Here is a 16,382-nt window from a genome sequence, read left to right as displayed (position 1 = left end):
TGAATTATTTCACTATGCAATGCACAAGAATACGTTTATATCTGTGGAACATGAACAAGAAATAAAAAGAGCACTCTTAAATGTATAGGAATTATGAGGCTATCGGATATTATGATGCACACCCGCATAAGTGCAAAAAAAACAATATACCGTGGCATTTTACAATCGCGTTTAATGAAAATTGGATCTTTTCGTTCGCCGTAGTACAGAATACATTCGCCGGTTGTGCATGAATAAAACAAGTAGATTAAACGTTTCTATTTCAATGTAAATTGATCCAAATCCATTATCTTAAATTATTTTATAAATAATAAAATAATTTCAAAGAGTTTATTATAGATACTTACTATACTTACTAATACTGTTTTTTTAAATTCTAAACAACCCGGAAATACAACATCTACCCCCTCCAATCGAACATGAGCTTGGCGGGCAGCCGGTTCAGTGTTTATGACTTTTTATAATACGTTTTTAACATAACTGACACGATTTACAGAAATCGCAAACCACTTTCGAGCAGGAAATCTACTAAATAGACGGAAACATCCAACATCGGGTAAGATTTTGCCCTCACACACAACTGCACTCACACACTTCACCCATATTAGCATTTAGCCTCCACGCTAGCACCTCTTAAGAATCTATGAATTCCCCCAACTAATCATTAACTTATTAAAACTATCTTCACGTCACTCGCGTCATTTCCAATGAAAACATGAAGTGACGCATACGACGCGATTTGTTTCGATGTCTTCCTTTAAAATCTAAATGTAAGTTTTCCTGGCTAGTTTTGTCGGTCAGCCGCAGTCTGAAGCCATGCCGTCCGGCGCTGGAGCATGCAGCCCCGCCGCTGCTCTCGTCGAGGCGCTTGACAGTTCGGCCTGCCTCGTCGATCGACACCTACAAGATGATCGCTGCTTCCCAGACCTGTCGGAGCTTCTCAGTGTACCATCTCATAGTAAGTCGCGATGGGGGCCCAATCCAGGAGTACCTGGAGAAAGTCCAATTCTAAGGAGTACCTGGAGAAAGTCCAATTCTAAGCCAACGATATGTTTTAAAATCAATCGTTCTTTGTTACCATTCTAGCTAGGGCAGTGTTTCCCAATCTTTTTTGAGCTACGGCACACTTTTTGCATTAAAAAAATCTCAAGGGACACCACTAGCTGAAAATCTTCGCCTGTTTTAACATTATAAAGTCGTTCTCATCAAAGTGTTATTAACAGGAATTCAATAATTCCCCCCCAAATGATTCTAAAATCTATTTTTTTCACACCGATCTAACGTCATCAAAGGTGATGTCCGCAGACCCTGAACATCTTAAAATAATTAATGCAATGTTTTTAACCTTATTTGAAGTTTGGACTTTTTCTGCCAACATTACGCAAAAAGTAATGTGCTCACAGAGACTTTATGTCACCAAAAGTTGATGCCCCTGAAACCAAACAATTTCCAAATTTCTCTTTTGATCTCAGTCATACTTGACAAAACCGAGCCTAAAATAGTTTGCACAAAAGTCTTTTAAAAAGTCAAGCCGCTTTTCTACCCTCAAGAAGAAGAAAAAAACAAGAATAGTTCATGTTAGATCTTAATACAATAATAGTGTATTTGATGTTTGCTCTTTCAATTCCCTAAAAACAGGAAAATGACTTGAATCATGTAATATTACAACTTTTTTTCCTCCCAATATTACTTCAACCACCTAACATTACGAGAAGAGCTGTTTTGTGCTCACACAGACTTATTTAAAATGTAACCTCGTAATAGTTCAATTTTAATCTCTTAATATTTAGATTTATCTCTTGGATTATTACCATGTATGACTTCTTGTAATTTCCCGAGGCTCACTGGTTGGGAAACATGCATTAGAATTGTGGCAGTACTTTTGTAATCATAGTGTTGGGTTTTGATTATTTATTCATTTAAAACATGCTTAACTGTATTTGTTTGTAGTAGTAGCACAGGGAAAACAGACATCATACACTTTAATTAAAACAAAGTTTAAAAAAAGTTTGATCTATGCGCTTAATCAAGTGCTTTAATGGAGTTGACAATGGTCATGGACCGATGTGTGTTTTGCAGGACTTATACCGATTATTAGTAAGTAGAGGAGGGCGAGAGCCAATATATATTTGCAGTAAAAATGTTTAAAAAAAATGTGTATAAAAAAACCTAACCATTTGTCGTCCCTGTTGTTTCATGTTGGAAATGATGATGTTTGTGCCATCAGATATACCATCCATCTCTGGAGTGTCGGACATGGACTACCCGCTCCAAGGTCCAGGATTACTGAGTGTGCCTAACCTGCCAGAGCTCAGCGCGGTGCGGCGAGTCCCGCTACCCCCTGAGCTGGTGGAGCAATTCAGTCGTATCCTTCAGACTGAAACTTTTATGTTGCAAAAGACTGGATTTGTGGAAAAAGTTACAACATTTCAATACTTTGTTTGCCCATAAGTGGGATATTTGGAGTATGACTCAGTTCCATGTAATTGGAATGCTAAGCTACTGGAAAATTGAGAAAATGTGTGGCTAGAAACAATCCATTACTAAAAACAAAGTGGCTTTGAAACATCATTATGTATGTAAGATCATTTTTTTTTACATGAATAATATTCAGATATGCAGTTCAACTGCATGATGGGCGTTTTTCCTGAGATTTCTCGGGCCTGGCTCACAATCGACAATGACATTTTCATGTGGAATTATGAAGACGGGTGAGTACAATTGGTATAAGCCATTGAAAATTGCATCTCCTGATTTTTTTTACTTATCGCAGGGGAGATGTAGCCTATTTCGACGGTCTTATCGAAACCATTTTGGCAGTCGGGCTGGTGAAACCAAAGCAAGGTACGTGGGAAGACTTGATCATTTCAGTCCTTTGCCACGAAATGATTTATTTTGGGCTTGATCTTTGCAGGGATTTTACAGCCTCACATCCATTACCTGCTTGTCTTGGCCACGTCTGTGGATGTGGCAATTCTAGGACTGAGTTTCCCAAAGGGCCACGCTGGTGAGTTAGGAAAATTGTGAGGAAGGCATTTTAAATCATCATCATCTAACCTGATATGTACATATTTAAGCATGTTAGAATTCACCTGACATGATCAAAAATAAAAAGCAGTTCTGATATTTGAATAAAAACCATTTGTAACCAGAAATATCAACAATGCCATTAAAAAATATTTGATATTTTGAAAATGACCAACTAAATTGGCCGAAATTGTCTAGCAAATCTTGGAAAATGGCATCCATAGTTTTGAAAATAGATGTTAAAAAAAAAAAAAAAAACTTTGGTGCCATTAATTTTTTATTGTTCCTTCTCAGGGCTGAATGACAGCATGTCTGGCGGCATGCAGATGCTGCCAGAGCCCCTCTTCTCCATCCCCACCGACAACACCTGCATCATCTCCATTACCTCCACCGACCTGGGTCGCATCTTCATGGCGGGCAAGGACGGCTGCCTGTACGAGATTGCCTACCAGGCTGAGGCGGGCTGGCTTACTCAACGCTGCCGCAAAATCAACCACTCCAAGAGCTCCCTGTCCTTCCTTGTCCCCTCTGTTCTCCAGTTCTCCTTCTCTGAGGACGGTAAGAACATAGGATTTCTACCCTAAGGAAATTGCTTCGTATCTTTTCCAAACGTTCTCCTGACCCTTCCATCCCTAATATGCTTTTCAGACCCAATTGTGCAGATTGCCGTGGACAATTCTCGTAACACGCTCTTTACACGCTCCGAGAAAGGAGTCTTACAGGTATTACAAATTTTATGTATGGTGTAAATCATTTGCTAAATTTACAGGAATAGGTGATGCTTTTTAGAATCAATTTAAAATAATCCTAGTTGTTAAATTACTCCAAAGATGAAGAATTGAAGTTTACCGACCTGTAATTAACCCAAAGTGTTACATTAGAAAAAGTCTTTCTTCAAAAACATGGCATCATAGCATACCACCCTAACAAAAAGTATACAGATGGAGGATATCAGGATCAAAACATTGTCTTTTCCGTCTATCAGGTTTATGACCTAGGTGCTGATGGCCAAGGTATGAGCCGCGTGGCCACCATGTCTCAAAGCAGCATTGTTGCAGCTGCTGGAAACATTGCCAGGTATATTATATCTGCACAATGAAGCATAGTTGACGTTGTCCATCCTTCTATTTGTAACCCGAAAGAAGTAATGTTGATTTTTAAACTGTTCCCATGAAGGACGATCGATCGTTCCGTCTTCAAGCCCATTGTTCAGATCTCTGTGATCAGCAGAGCAGAGTCGTCCGACTGTCATCTACTTGCTGTAACACATGCAGGTAAGGATGAAAAGACAACATATCATGGACATCACAAAAAAATATCCGGTTTCGCTTTTTATAATCTGTATACTTGACATAATGTGCCAGAAGTTGTCTGTTTTTTGACAAATTCCACTTACCCTACTGTATTTTTTTCCTCTAAAGGTGTACGTCTCTACTTCAGCACTGCCCCATTTGCCCCACCGCTGCAAAAACACTTGCCGGCCCGACCATCTCTCCTCTCTCTTGTTCACGTCCGCCTCCCACCAGGCTTCTCCGCCTCTTCCACTCTACAGAAACCCGCCAAGGTCCACAAGGCGCTGCACAGTAAAGGTAAAGCTGGAATACACTGGCTTTTCTTTAGCGAACATTTTGAATCATCTCGGATCATCCCACAGGTATTTTACTGATGGCAGCTTCTGAGACGGAGGACAACGACCTCCTTTGGTGCATTAACCATGACTCGTTCCCCTTCAAGAAGCCTTTGATGGAGACTCAGGTTGGTCAAGCAGGCCAATAAAATAGCATAGGTAGCTTGTGTTAGCCCTCATTTGGCTGTGCAAAGATAACGCCATTCTTTTTTCATATAGATGATCTCTAATATTGATGGACACACGTGGGCTATAAGTGCCATCAATGAGGAAAGGCCAGCCAAGATTTGCACTCTCCTGAACAAAGATGTGATCCCAGTCACCGATTCGCCCGTGGTGGTCCTGCAGCACAACATCCCCCCACAGAAATTTGTCCTCCTTTCAGCAAAGGTTTAAAGCCTCTTCAAGCACGAGACCCAACGTTTAGTCCTAGTTCGGAATGCTCAGGGCAAGCTTCTGGCTTTTTCTGCAGGGAAGTCACATCTTCCAAAAGCTGCGTCCAGTGGATCAGCTGCGCCATTTGCTGGTGAGCTGTGCGGGAGGGGAGAGTGAGGAGATTGAGCGCTTCTTCAAGTTGCACCGGGTAAAACTTTTTTTCTTCTTCTCTAGCACTGTAGATAAGTAAGAGTCACACTCAAAACGGTTAGACACAAATATGCCTCTTGTGTTCAGGAGGAGCAGGCCTGCGCCACAGCTTTGATCCTGGCTTGTTCCAAAGCCGCTTGTGACAGAGAGGTCTCACAGTGGGCTACCAGAGCCTTTTTCAGGTCTGAAAACAAAGATACACATAACTGCGTTTAGGGTTGGGTGCCAAACCCTGGTATGAATTTGGTGCCGTTTTCAAGCAACAGGCTGTTGAGGAGCATGCTCAACCCAAATCTCACAGAATTTAAGATGGAAACTCTGTATATATATGCTAAAGCTGACTATAAGCAACAACTACAGTGGTACCTCAAGATACGAGCTTAATTTGTTCCGGGACTGAGCTCGTATGTCGATATTCTCGTAACTCGAATGAATGTTTCCCATTGAAATGAACTAAAAACAAATTAATTCGTTCCAACCCTCTGAAAAAACACCTAAAACAGGATATTGGATTGGAAAAAATGTTTTATTTATTCTAATGCGCCATCTATTAACAAAGTAACACAACTAGTGGTTTAATAGTACTAAAATTATACGGATTTCGAAGGGGGGGAAGAAAGAGACGGACAGAGTGGGGGGGGGGGCGCTTTTTGCACGATAACACGCTCGTTTCATAACATAAACAAATTTAAATGAACTTGGATTACGATGCAGACACTCAAAAATAAGTTTAATCTAACCTTACACTAAACTTAATTCTAATTTTGTATTGAAGTTTGATACCTTTCTTCTCCCGGGTTGGCTCTAGTATTTGCCCCGCCTCCACCCTGACTTTCACTATCAATGGGCTGTTTGCTTTTGTATTCCCTTCAAAATATTCCGAAAATGATGCACACAAATGTCCTCACAATAGGATAACGCACGACCACTTGCCAACGAGAAGTAATATATACTCCTCGTACTAACGATCGCTCCGCCATTCGCGCTGAGTGATGGGAAAAAAACACCTAAAAATTGCAACGCTCCGCCCAATGCTTGTAGATATCTGTTGTACACGAAAGAGATGCGGCAAAAAAGACAGTGCGCTAAAATCATAAACAGCCTCTCATGTCTTGGCCTCCTGGCTTTCTCGTATCTCGAAATTTGTCTCGTATCTCGAGATGATTATTTGCTTGAAATTTTACTCTTATCTCGAATTGCTCGTATGTCGAGGTACCACTGTAAATCAATACAGAAACATTTGGTTGATCAGCAGCCTGTAGAGGGAGCCACACATCACTCGTGTTCTCTGAGGCAGCCTGACTTTAAAACAATCATAAAAAGGTCACTTGTACATTTACATGAAAAAGAAAATCCACTTATGAACTCTATGTTTGCAGTCCTCGGCAATTTAATTAGCTAGTTAATTTTAAGAACCATTTAGGCACCTGAACCGATTTCAAACGTACAGAGTAGAGACCTTTATCAGAAAGCCTCTGCATTGTTAAATGTCCACATTTACTTGCTGTTATTAGATATGGAGGAGAAGCACAAATGAGATTTCCTGCAGCTTTGTCACCACCCAGCAATGTTGGACCTCTGATGAGCTCTCCAGCACCTGGTATGTCATTGCACAATATCAACGTGTGTGGATCCAACTATCCAGCCATTTTATTGCCCTATAATTTACGATTTGATCATTCCAACAGGAATTTTTCCTCCGCCCCTGGCCACGCCCTTTGCCCCGATGCAAATGGGGTCTGGCCCCATCACCCCTATGTCAGTGGGCCCAGAGGTCATTTTCTCCGGGAAGCACAACGGCATCTGTATATACTTTGCTCGCATTCTGGGGTCAGTTCCCTGTCACAATGATCATCAATAGTTGGTAGCCTTGTGTGTCAAGTCATGTATTTTCCTCACTGGTGTATTACATCCAGGAATATTTGGGATGGGAGCCTCGCAGTGGAAAAAAGCATCGGCAAAGGAAGTCAGACTGTCATTCTTGTAAGTAAGATTTATAACATGTCTTTGAGTCCCATTAAATCAAATGTGTTGGACTTTTTGCTTCCACAATTTGGAATAGTTTCCAGTAGGGCTATTATCTCCAATTTTACAATAACAATTCTTTACACAGTGATACAATATTTGTAGACATTACAAAGTCCACCACGATTAACTTTAATATATTTTGTTAGCATTTAACACAATAGGTTAAATTTCCGAGGATGCCAATGCTGACAATATCTGTTCAATGCTGTTAAACACTCATCATTAGCTGGAAAGCAGTGTTGCTTCGTTTCATCTGGAGTTGGTCCTTCTGGAGCTCCACAGGTTGAAAGAGTTTCTGGACAAAAACTCTCACTTCAGCCCATCATCCCTCGGCGGTGCAAGGTATTACATGAAAGTCTACATTTATTTATGGACATCTGAAGAGATGCACTGACTGCAAGGGTAACCCTTAAAATTAGGGGTGGCCAATCCCAATCTGTCTGATCACTAATTTGGATTGGATTGGATTGGATTGGATTGGATTGGATAACTTCATTCATTCCGTATTTGGGAAATTTTGTTGTCACAGTAGCAAGAGGGTGAGGATGTAGAAATAGGAAAGGCATTTTAGACATAAATAGATAGGTAATAAGTACGTTAATAAATAAATACATTAATCAATAAATAAGCGTGTTGCTGAAATATATATATATATATATATATATATATATATATATATATATATATATATATATATACACACACATAAATACACATAGTTGTAACCATGTTTCATATTTTTCCATACCATATATTCCATATATTTCAGCATCACACTTATTTATTTGTTTATTAACTTACTTATTACCTATCTATTTATGTCTAAAATGCCTTTCCTGTATCTGGATTCTCACCGTCTTGCTACTGTGACAATGAAATTTCCCGATTATTATACGGGATGAATACAGTATGCAACTTTAACACTATTTTTTTCTTGCAAAACATTACCCATTACCTGTGAACCAATAATGGGTTTTGTTTGAAACTGCAGATACATTAGTTCTTTAACAAACAATTGTAAACTTAAAAAAATGTCTTTTCGAGCTACAGAATTCTAATATACCTGATGTTTATAAAAATAAAATCACAATATTTAAATAATTGATTTTCTAGAAAAGAACGCTTAATTCACACCGATTGATTTGATTTTCCATCTCAGGTGTGGCATGTATTTTTATATTTTAATCCACTCCAATTCAGTTAAAATATCCATAAATTACCAATGGGAAAAAATGCCTTGTGTGTGCTTATTCCTTTGTAGCTTTAGTTCACCTGGCAACCTGCAGCAAAGACTGCTGGGATTTATGCGCCCAGACGGCACTAGTTCTCAGCAGGTCCAGCAGGAGCTTCAAAGAAAATATCACAGTGAGTAATGACCATAAGGACATCGACAGAGATCTCTTTGTATTCCGTTTTACCTCCCCACTTCACGTAGCTACACCATCGCAAACTACTCTACATGCCGATTGATAAACACATTACATTTTATGGTCATTCTTGTTTCCAGCCAAAGCACAGCTCTATGAGAAAGTGTCCCTCCAGAGCATCCAGGCGTTAGTCCACCGCACCTATCAAACTCTGGCCCTGTGGAAGCTTCTCTGCGATCATCAGTTCAGCCTCATCATGTCAGAACTGCCCAAGGTAGCAATTAAAACATCACCTCAAAGTACACTCATACTTTCTTGCTTTCTTGATATCTCACTGGCCTTCTAATTATTAGGAATTCCAAGAGCAGATGAAGTTAGCGAGTTTCAAAGATGTGGTCATCCGAGGGAAGGAGCTTTCGGGAGCCCTCATCACAGCGCTCATTACCGTCTACATCAAAGATAATGCCTCCGTAGATGCCATAAGCGATCACCTGCGGGACCTCTGCCCGCTGCTCTACAGCACGGATGACAGCGTCTGCTCCAAAGTACGAAGCCGAGCCGACGGATTTCAATCATTCTCAGTTTAGGAGATTAAAGCTTCGATGTTCTTTCACTCAGGCTAACGAATTGCTGCAGAGCTCCAAGCAGATCCAGAACAAAGTGGATAAGGAGAGAACGCTGAGAGAGTCGCTGCATCTCTACCAGCAAATCAGCCAGCATACTGACCTGCCGCTGGTTTGCTCCCAGTACAGGCAAGGTAGGGTCCCACTCGACAAGACCGTCATCACTGCGCGTGGCCACTTGTGTTTTCACTCTTGCAAATGTCCTGTGTTAGTACGTTTCTACGAGGGCGCCCTCGAGCTGTGCCTCACGGCAGCCGAAAAAAAGGACCCTCAGAGGCTGGGCCCGCATTTTTACAAAAATGGAGAGCCGGAAGAAGACCAGACGGGACAGCTGGCCTTCCAGGAAAGGTAAGCACATTGCACACAAAGTCCCACCATCACCTAAAGGTGGATATGATTGAATTCGAAACAAAACTACCGTATTTTCACGACTATACGGCGCATCGTATTTTTAGCCGCAGTGTCAATATCGAGTGCTATTTCTGTATTTTACACACACAAAGGACGCACCGTTTTTATAGACGCAGCCAGGCATGGCAAAACATACACCAGCTTAAACATACGCGCTACACCCACACGCTAAAAACATGTTTTTAAAAAGGCAACAGAAGCAAAACTGAGTTCGGTTGTACTTTATTTAGCCAATTTACAATGTACTCACGTCATCATGACCCACAAATCCATCAAAGTTGCTTCGTAAAGCTGTGTTGATGCCAGGCCACAATCCATTGGGTGTATTGACAAAAGAACTATATATCCCAGCAGTCACTGCACAGTACTTTTTCTATGAGAAAATAGTAGAGTCGGGGGCTGCTTGCCGTAGTTGTGAGAGCTGTAGAGGATGGTGTACCGTATCGACTGATTTATTTTATTTTATCGTGATAACAATTTTAGTATTGGTCCATATATAAAGCGCACTGGATTATAAGTGCCCTGTCTATTTTGGAGAAAATTTAAGACTTATGTGCGCCTTATAGTCATGAAAATACGGTAGTCATTTTCTGTGTCAAATTAACCAGGAATGCGCAAAACACAGTTTTATTCCCTTTTTACTGTTGGAAGTCAGAGTCATTTACCAAAAGTGATGTAGGCCTTTTCACTCAATATATGGTGTCTTTGCTTCCACTTTTAACTTGCGCACGATAACGAGTTTCAACAACTGTTTTCCATTGAATCATATGCTCTCTGCGGAATCCGTGCTTTCATCTATGCAGAGGCTAACTTTTACAAAAATTATTTTTATTGTACAATTTCAATAGGTATAGATTTTGTGTGCAAAGATTAGTCATTTCTTATGATTGACTCCTCAAATTCGCAACCAATATGGTACAATACATGTTTTTAGTGTCACTAACCTTTACGTGCTGCCTGCGTCCAGACTCTCCTGTTATAAGTGCATCACAGACACCATGCAGGAGCTGGTGAACCAAAGCAAAGCTGCACCGCAGTCACCCAGCGTCCCAAAGCAGCCGGGTCCTCCCGTCCTCACCTCAGATCCTAACATGCTGAGTAATGAGGAAGCGACGGCCCACGTGAGTGTGATATTCGCTCATGTGCCTTTTCGTGAGTTTTTTTTTAACAAAAAGCTCTCCCCGCTTTAGTTTGAGCAGATTTTCGGTCTGGCCCAGCGGTCCCAAGACGAGCTGTTTCACATCGCCCTTTACAACTGGCTCATCCAGGCCGATCTGGCGGACAAGCTGCTCGAGGTACAAAATAAAGTTTAATGCAGCTTGAAAATTGCTTTATTAATTCTTTCACTTACTGTGAGAGCAAAGTTGCTCACCATTGGTGATATTTTTATTGCACTTTAACAGTCACCCGTGGTTTAAGGATGTTTAGTAATTAAAAACTTGTGAGCGAACGTTTCGTCGAAAAACGTTTGGTCCCCAGATGTTTGGTCGACCGGACGTTTGGTAGAACGGACGTTTGGTCGCCGGGTTCGCTCGCTGTGAAATTATGACAGAGAGTTTACTGTTGATATTTTGATATTAGATATTTAGATATTAAACTCACTCTCTATCTCTCTCTCATGATTATAATTTTGAGAGCTGGTTTCAACAGTAACAACCCGGTGACCAAACGTCCGTTCGACCAAACGTCCGGTCGACCAAACGTCTTTCGACCAAACGTCCGAGTACCCTAAAAACTACAAATCTTCTTTTTTGAGCCCCTTTACACAAAATATCAGACATTATCACATCTGCGCTACGAATGCACTCGAAAATGAAGTGAAAACTCATTGTTTTCCATCTGTCTCCCTAGGTGAATTCCCCGTACCTTGAAGAGCATCTCATGCACATGATCAAACAGGATCAGAGCAAGGTGCACAACATGGATCTCCTATGGCGTTACTACGAGAAGAACCGCAACTTTGGCAAGGCTGCCCATGTCTTGGCACGCCTCGGTGACATGCACAGGTAGGTGAATGTGACAAACACATGACCACGATGCTGTTGCTCCACCATCAATTTACTACTTGTTACACGCAGCACCGAGATTTCCCTCAAGCGGCGCCTGGAATATTTGGCCCGGGCCATTTTGTCTGCTAAGAGCTCCTCCTGCATCTCTGCTAAGGCGGCAGACGGCGAGTTTCTCCATGAGCTGGAAGAGAAAATGGAGGTACAGTTGCGTCTTGAGCCCATGAAAGTAACGTAGTGCCCAGGGGTGGCCCAAAAAAAAAAATTGAACATGATTTTAATAAGTACAGACGCTCCCCTACTTACGAACGAGTTAGGTTCCGAGCGATTGTTCATAAGTTGAATTTGTTTGTAAGTTGATTCAGTGCTATATTTTGTATTATAATTTATGTTTAAGGCCTATATAAGTATATTGAAGGTTTATATAAGTGCATTTGTATGTTTAAGGCTTGTATAAGTAACACGCATTGGTTTGTACTGAAAAAAACATTTAATAAAATGGAGAATACATACAGTACTGTATACATACATTAGAGAGAGAGAGAGATTTACTAGAAACTGGCCGAAAGAAGCTATCTAATGACGATTGCAGTTTTCTTTTTTTCATCATAAATGATGCGGTAGCACTGTATGGCATCATTCAATTGATTTGCAAACTTTGTGCAACGTTCAATATTTGGGTCCTGCTGCTCGATCTTTCTGTTTATAAATGGTACTGACGGTCGAACGATTCAAGTTGTATGACCGTGCAACGCTCACCACTCTCACGCGCATCAAGCTTCGTTATTATTGCCACTCGTTTCAAATGAAATGGCTTGCCTCTTCCTTGCAACTCCCTCAATAGAAGCCTTTCGCTTTTTACCAACCATATTCAATAATGGATGCACGAGATATTTAATGATACAAATGAAAAAGGTTCTTTGCGCACTGGAGATACGTTCACGCACTTCCGCATTGCAACGAATTGGACAGAAGAAGGTAGATGCTGGGTGAGCTGAGCCCTCACAGCGGCAGGCGTCGGTATTAGCGGCGGAAAGAAGCACTACTCGGGGGGGGGGGGGGGGGGGGGGGAAATACAAAATCGAACTTACGAACATTTTTCGACATGAACGCAATTTGCGGACATGTTCGTATGTACCGTTGTTCATAAGTAGGGGAGCGTCTGTATAACAACCCGCAATATTGTGACAAATGCGAAGAATTAAGAAAATAAGATGTTAATGCATGAACTTGGTCATTTAATATTTTTTCATGTGTTACAGTTAAGAATGTAAAATTTTACCCACAAAACCCTTTGCGTTTATTTTAGCTGGTGCGCATTCAAGTTCAGATTCAAGAGACTCTGATGCGGCAGTACTCCAATCATCCTTCGGTGAAAAATGCTGTCTCTCAGTTGGATTCTGATCTTATGGACATCACTAAGGTAACACATAATAATTTAAATTGTACCTTAAGTTTGTGATGTTTTGTACTATCTTGGCAGTTTCATATATGTACAAACTTTATAATTGTAATGAAAATAGGGCATTGAAGTTTAAAATTGGTGGTATGTCAGGTGTAATTTCACCATTTTCCATAATAGAATTATCACTGAGTACACTATAATTTGTGTATATTCAGACGTCATTATGTCAGTATTCAGTTTTTTTTAGGTGGAAAAAAGGAATTACCAGGTGAATGAAATGTGTGGATTTATGAGTATTATGGTGATTACATTTGGGGTTAATGAGGTAAAAGCTTTCAGGACAGAAAAGGATTTTATCAATGACTTGATAACGGATCAGCCTATTTAGTAACTCCAATTTGGAGGATGGCTCAGTTAATTATGATGACAATTCCATCAAATTTAGTGATGTTTTGGATTTGCGCTCCGGGACTCCTCGCCTAGTTTAACTTAATGCCTGTCATTTCTACCTCTGAAATATCCCATGCGCAGCTTTATGGGGAATTTGCCGACCACTTCAAACTGTCCGAGTGTAAGCTGGCCATCATTCACTGCGCAGGACACTCGGATCCAATCCTGGTGCACTCGCTGTGGCAGGAAATTATTGAGAAAGGTATTTTTTTTTCTAAAAACGGAGAGGTATCATTTTGCTTTCGCCGTTTCTTTTTGTGCTGATCGTACTCTGATGATGTTTCTCGCAGAACTGGCCGACACGGTGGCCATGAGTCCGGCGGACAGAATGCGCTCCGTCAGCCTGAAGCTTGTTTCACTCGGCAAGATCTACGCGGGAACGCCGCGATATTTTCCGCTAGGTAAGCAAGCGATCGTCTCCCACTTTAGTGTGTACGAGAAGTGTATTTTTGGTTGTTGTGATGCTGACGATTGAGCTCGTAGGTGCATAATTAAAATAATTTCTTGTCCCTTACTAGTCATCAAAGTGTTCCTATCATTACAAGTGGCTTGTTTTAGCTTGTCCTCTCTGTGGACTCTCATTATGGACTTCCTACCCGTGTGCTTTTTTGTTTGTGTGTTTTGTTAGTTTAAAATGGAAGGTTATAGGTTATACAGTGGTAACTGTGTTCTCAATAAGTAGCTAAAGTGGGTTTGTGCCATGTAAAGTATTGGATTGTGTTGTATTCTCTGTGTTTGTAGAATTCCTTGTCAAGTATTTGGAGCAGGAGGTTTGCCGGCTCGGCTGGGACGTCGGCTTCGTCACCTCCACCATGCAGGAGATCGGGGTGCAGCTCCCGTTCCTCCTTGAGGTCTACGACCAGCTTTTCAAGACCAGGGTACGTCCCCCAAACCGCGGATCATCTCAGAGTTGTGGTCTGTAAGAAAAAGGAAAAGTGATCAAGATGCCTGTACGTTTCTGTCAAAGGATCCTTATTGGCAGCGTCTGAAGAAGCCTCTGCACTTAGTAGAGTGCATCCACGTCCTTTTGTCAGGTTACGTGGATGATCCCAGCAGAGTGCCCACTTATGACAGGTAGGCCTTCAGATTGTGGCTGGGTGGCAATTCACCAAGTAATTGTTTTTCGAAAGTTTTACCACAGTAGTTCCTGACGATGTCCGTAACATTGCTTATTCGAACTCCTTGCTTTTATCTAACATGCTTTTTTTGTCTCAAATATCTGACTTCTTGAACATTACATAATGCATTAAGATCAAATAAGAGATGGCACCAATACAGTTTTGTTTTTTAATGAGAAAATATTAACCTCATTTGTGAAAAAAAAACATAAATAACCAACTTGGCTATAGAAGCAAAGAGGCAAACTTTCAATTTTCTTTTTTTCTTTGCCATCAGACGCCGCTTCACCAACGTGTGCCTGGACAATATCTGCGGTTACCTGGTGGAGCTCCAGTCCCTTAGCCCCAACGGCGCCCTCCAGCAGACCATCGGCAACTTTAAGTCTCTTCAGGCCAAACTGGACAAACTTCACTGACGTACGTTCGCTCGTTTCTCGCAGCACCATTTCTCTAATAAAGCCATCGCGTTTGTCCGATGAATTAGGGTATCGGTCAATGTTGTACGCTACTCACAAACTGTCAGATGAAAAATAAGGTAACCCAATAATAGTTTTTGATCATCCATTTCTTTTCAAAATGAACCTTTTTGGTCAAAGTCATTTTTCCAGGTTTCTTGAAATATTCCCCGCTTTTGGTGAGTAGTGTCACTTCTTATTTTCTATTCAAACTGTCTGATTTAAAAAGGTATTGTGGAAGGATATGACAATAAGGAGACAGGAGAAGTAGGTTTTTAGTGCTTATTTAATGCCTCATTGTGTCCCAAAAGGCAACATTTCAAAGTGTGTAAATATAGTACATACTCTCTGTCCTATTCGTTTACTAGTGGAGACATACATTTTGACTTTGGAACCTTTTCTTATTGATACTGTACATAAAACGTTTGAGAAACATCCTTTTTGGGTGTGTTCGTGAGGCTGTTTTTTTTTTAACTTTGAACGGCAATTGTCATCAGTTTTGCTATTGCCCTCTGCACAACTACCCGCTTTGGAACAGCAATTGCGATGTTTATCATGTGACGGAGCAGAGGGACGTCACTTGATTGTTCATGTAATTGAGTTGTTTTGCTTTCAATTAGCGTTGGAGTGGAACGGTTCTTTTATTTTAGCATTGTGGAAATAAAGAACTTTGTAATGAAAGTTTTGTGGATTATTATCAATGCTTCAGGCATTAAAAAATGATCTGTTATTTTTATTTTTTTGTCTGCACAGATGACGTTGGATTTATAAAATTAATTGGGAAAATTAGAGGTCGACAGAAAGAGGATTTTGAAAGCCAGGATAGATTTTATTATCAGCCAAAGCTGATATCTAAAGTGGATTTTGTAAGCCGATATTTGAGGTTGATATCCTTTTTGTCAAAAGCGCGTTGATTATGAAAGACAATTGAAACACAAATGAGTGTGGATGAATGTTTTTGGCTCCTTTTTGTAACATTGCCCGTTCAAATCACAATGTGACAGTTGTTACATCAGCTGATCTTGAAAAATTACCATATCTTACCCCAATATATCAGTCGACCGTCACACTTAACAGCTATACATATCGGCAAATGGACGATCTTGATATAATTCCACTTTTGCTATTGTTTAACAAGATTGTCTTTCAGATAATCATATAAAAATTATAAGTCCGATTTTAGGGGTTATTCTTGCGTCTACCTCGCTAATTTGCTGCGGAAAACAATCCTGTGTCACTTAATTGATCAAACTCACTTACTGCCATTAGTAGCAATAGTC

The 16,382-nt window shown here is 40.6% G+C and overlaps 1 protein-coding gene across 1 annotated transcript; it reads left to right on the top strand.

Annotated features, from left to right (window-relative positions):
* Positions 1-403: 403 nt before the first annotated feature.
* nup155 (nucleoporin 155) lies at positions 404-15,783 on the top strand. The gene is made up of 34 exons (XM_077623410.1): positions 404-556; positions 789-958; positions 2,228-2,365; positions 2,615-2,711; positions 2,774-2,844; positions 2,915-3,007; positions 3,322-3,585; positions 3,676-3,749; positions 4,013-4,104; positions 4,204-4,301; positions 4,449-4,616; positions 4,682-4,782; positions 4,874-5,044; positions 5,127-5,237; positions 5,327-5,421; positions 6,754-6,839; positions 6,928-7,069; positions 7,156-7,222; positions 7,494-7,609; positions 8,529-8,632; positions 8,775-8,908; positions 8,988-9,179; positions 9,253-9,391; positions 9,470-9,605; positions 10,636-10,789; positions 10,859-10,963; positions 11,520-11,674; positions 11,747-11,876; positions 12,984-13,097; positions 13,611-13,731; positions 13,820-13,930; positions 14,271-14,407; positions 14,497-14,603; positions 14,925-15,783. Exons 2-34 carry the CDS (start codon positions 817-819, stop codon positions 15,061-15,063), a joined length of 4,104 nt encoding a protein of 1,367 aa, XP_077479536.1. The 5' UTR covers positions 404-556; positions 789-816; the 3' UTR covers positions 15,064-15,783.
* The last annotated feature ends 599 nt before the right edge of the window (positions 15,784-16,382 follow it).

The sequence above is a fragment of the Stigmatopora argus genome, chromosome 16, assembly GCF_051989625.1.
Source record: "Stigmatopora argus isolate UIUO_Sarg chromosome 16, RoL_Sarg_1.0, whole genome shotgun sequence".
NCBI lineage: Eukaryota > Metazoa > Chordata > Actinopteri > Syngnathiformes > Syngnathidae > Stigmatopora > Stigmatopora argus.
Note: the sequence above shows the minus strand (reverse complement) of the source record. Positions and strands in the feature narration are given on the sequence as shown.

Coding starts and splice junctions, on each gene's coding strand:
- nup155 (XM_077623410.1), top strand. CDS start 817: ATGCCGTCCGGCGCTGGAGCATGCAGCCCCGCCGCTGCTCTCGTCGAG. Junction 11,877..12,983: donor AGCTGGAAGAGAAAATGGAG/GTACAGTTGCGT, acceptor CGTTTATTTTAG/CTGGTGCGCATTCAAGTTCA. Junction 13,732..13,819: donor GCAGGAAATTATTGAGAAAG/GTATTTTTTTTT, acceptor TGTTTCTCGCAG/AACTGGCCGACACGGTGGCC.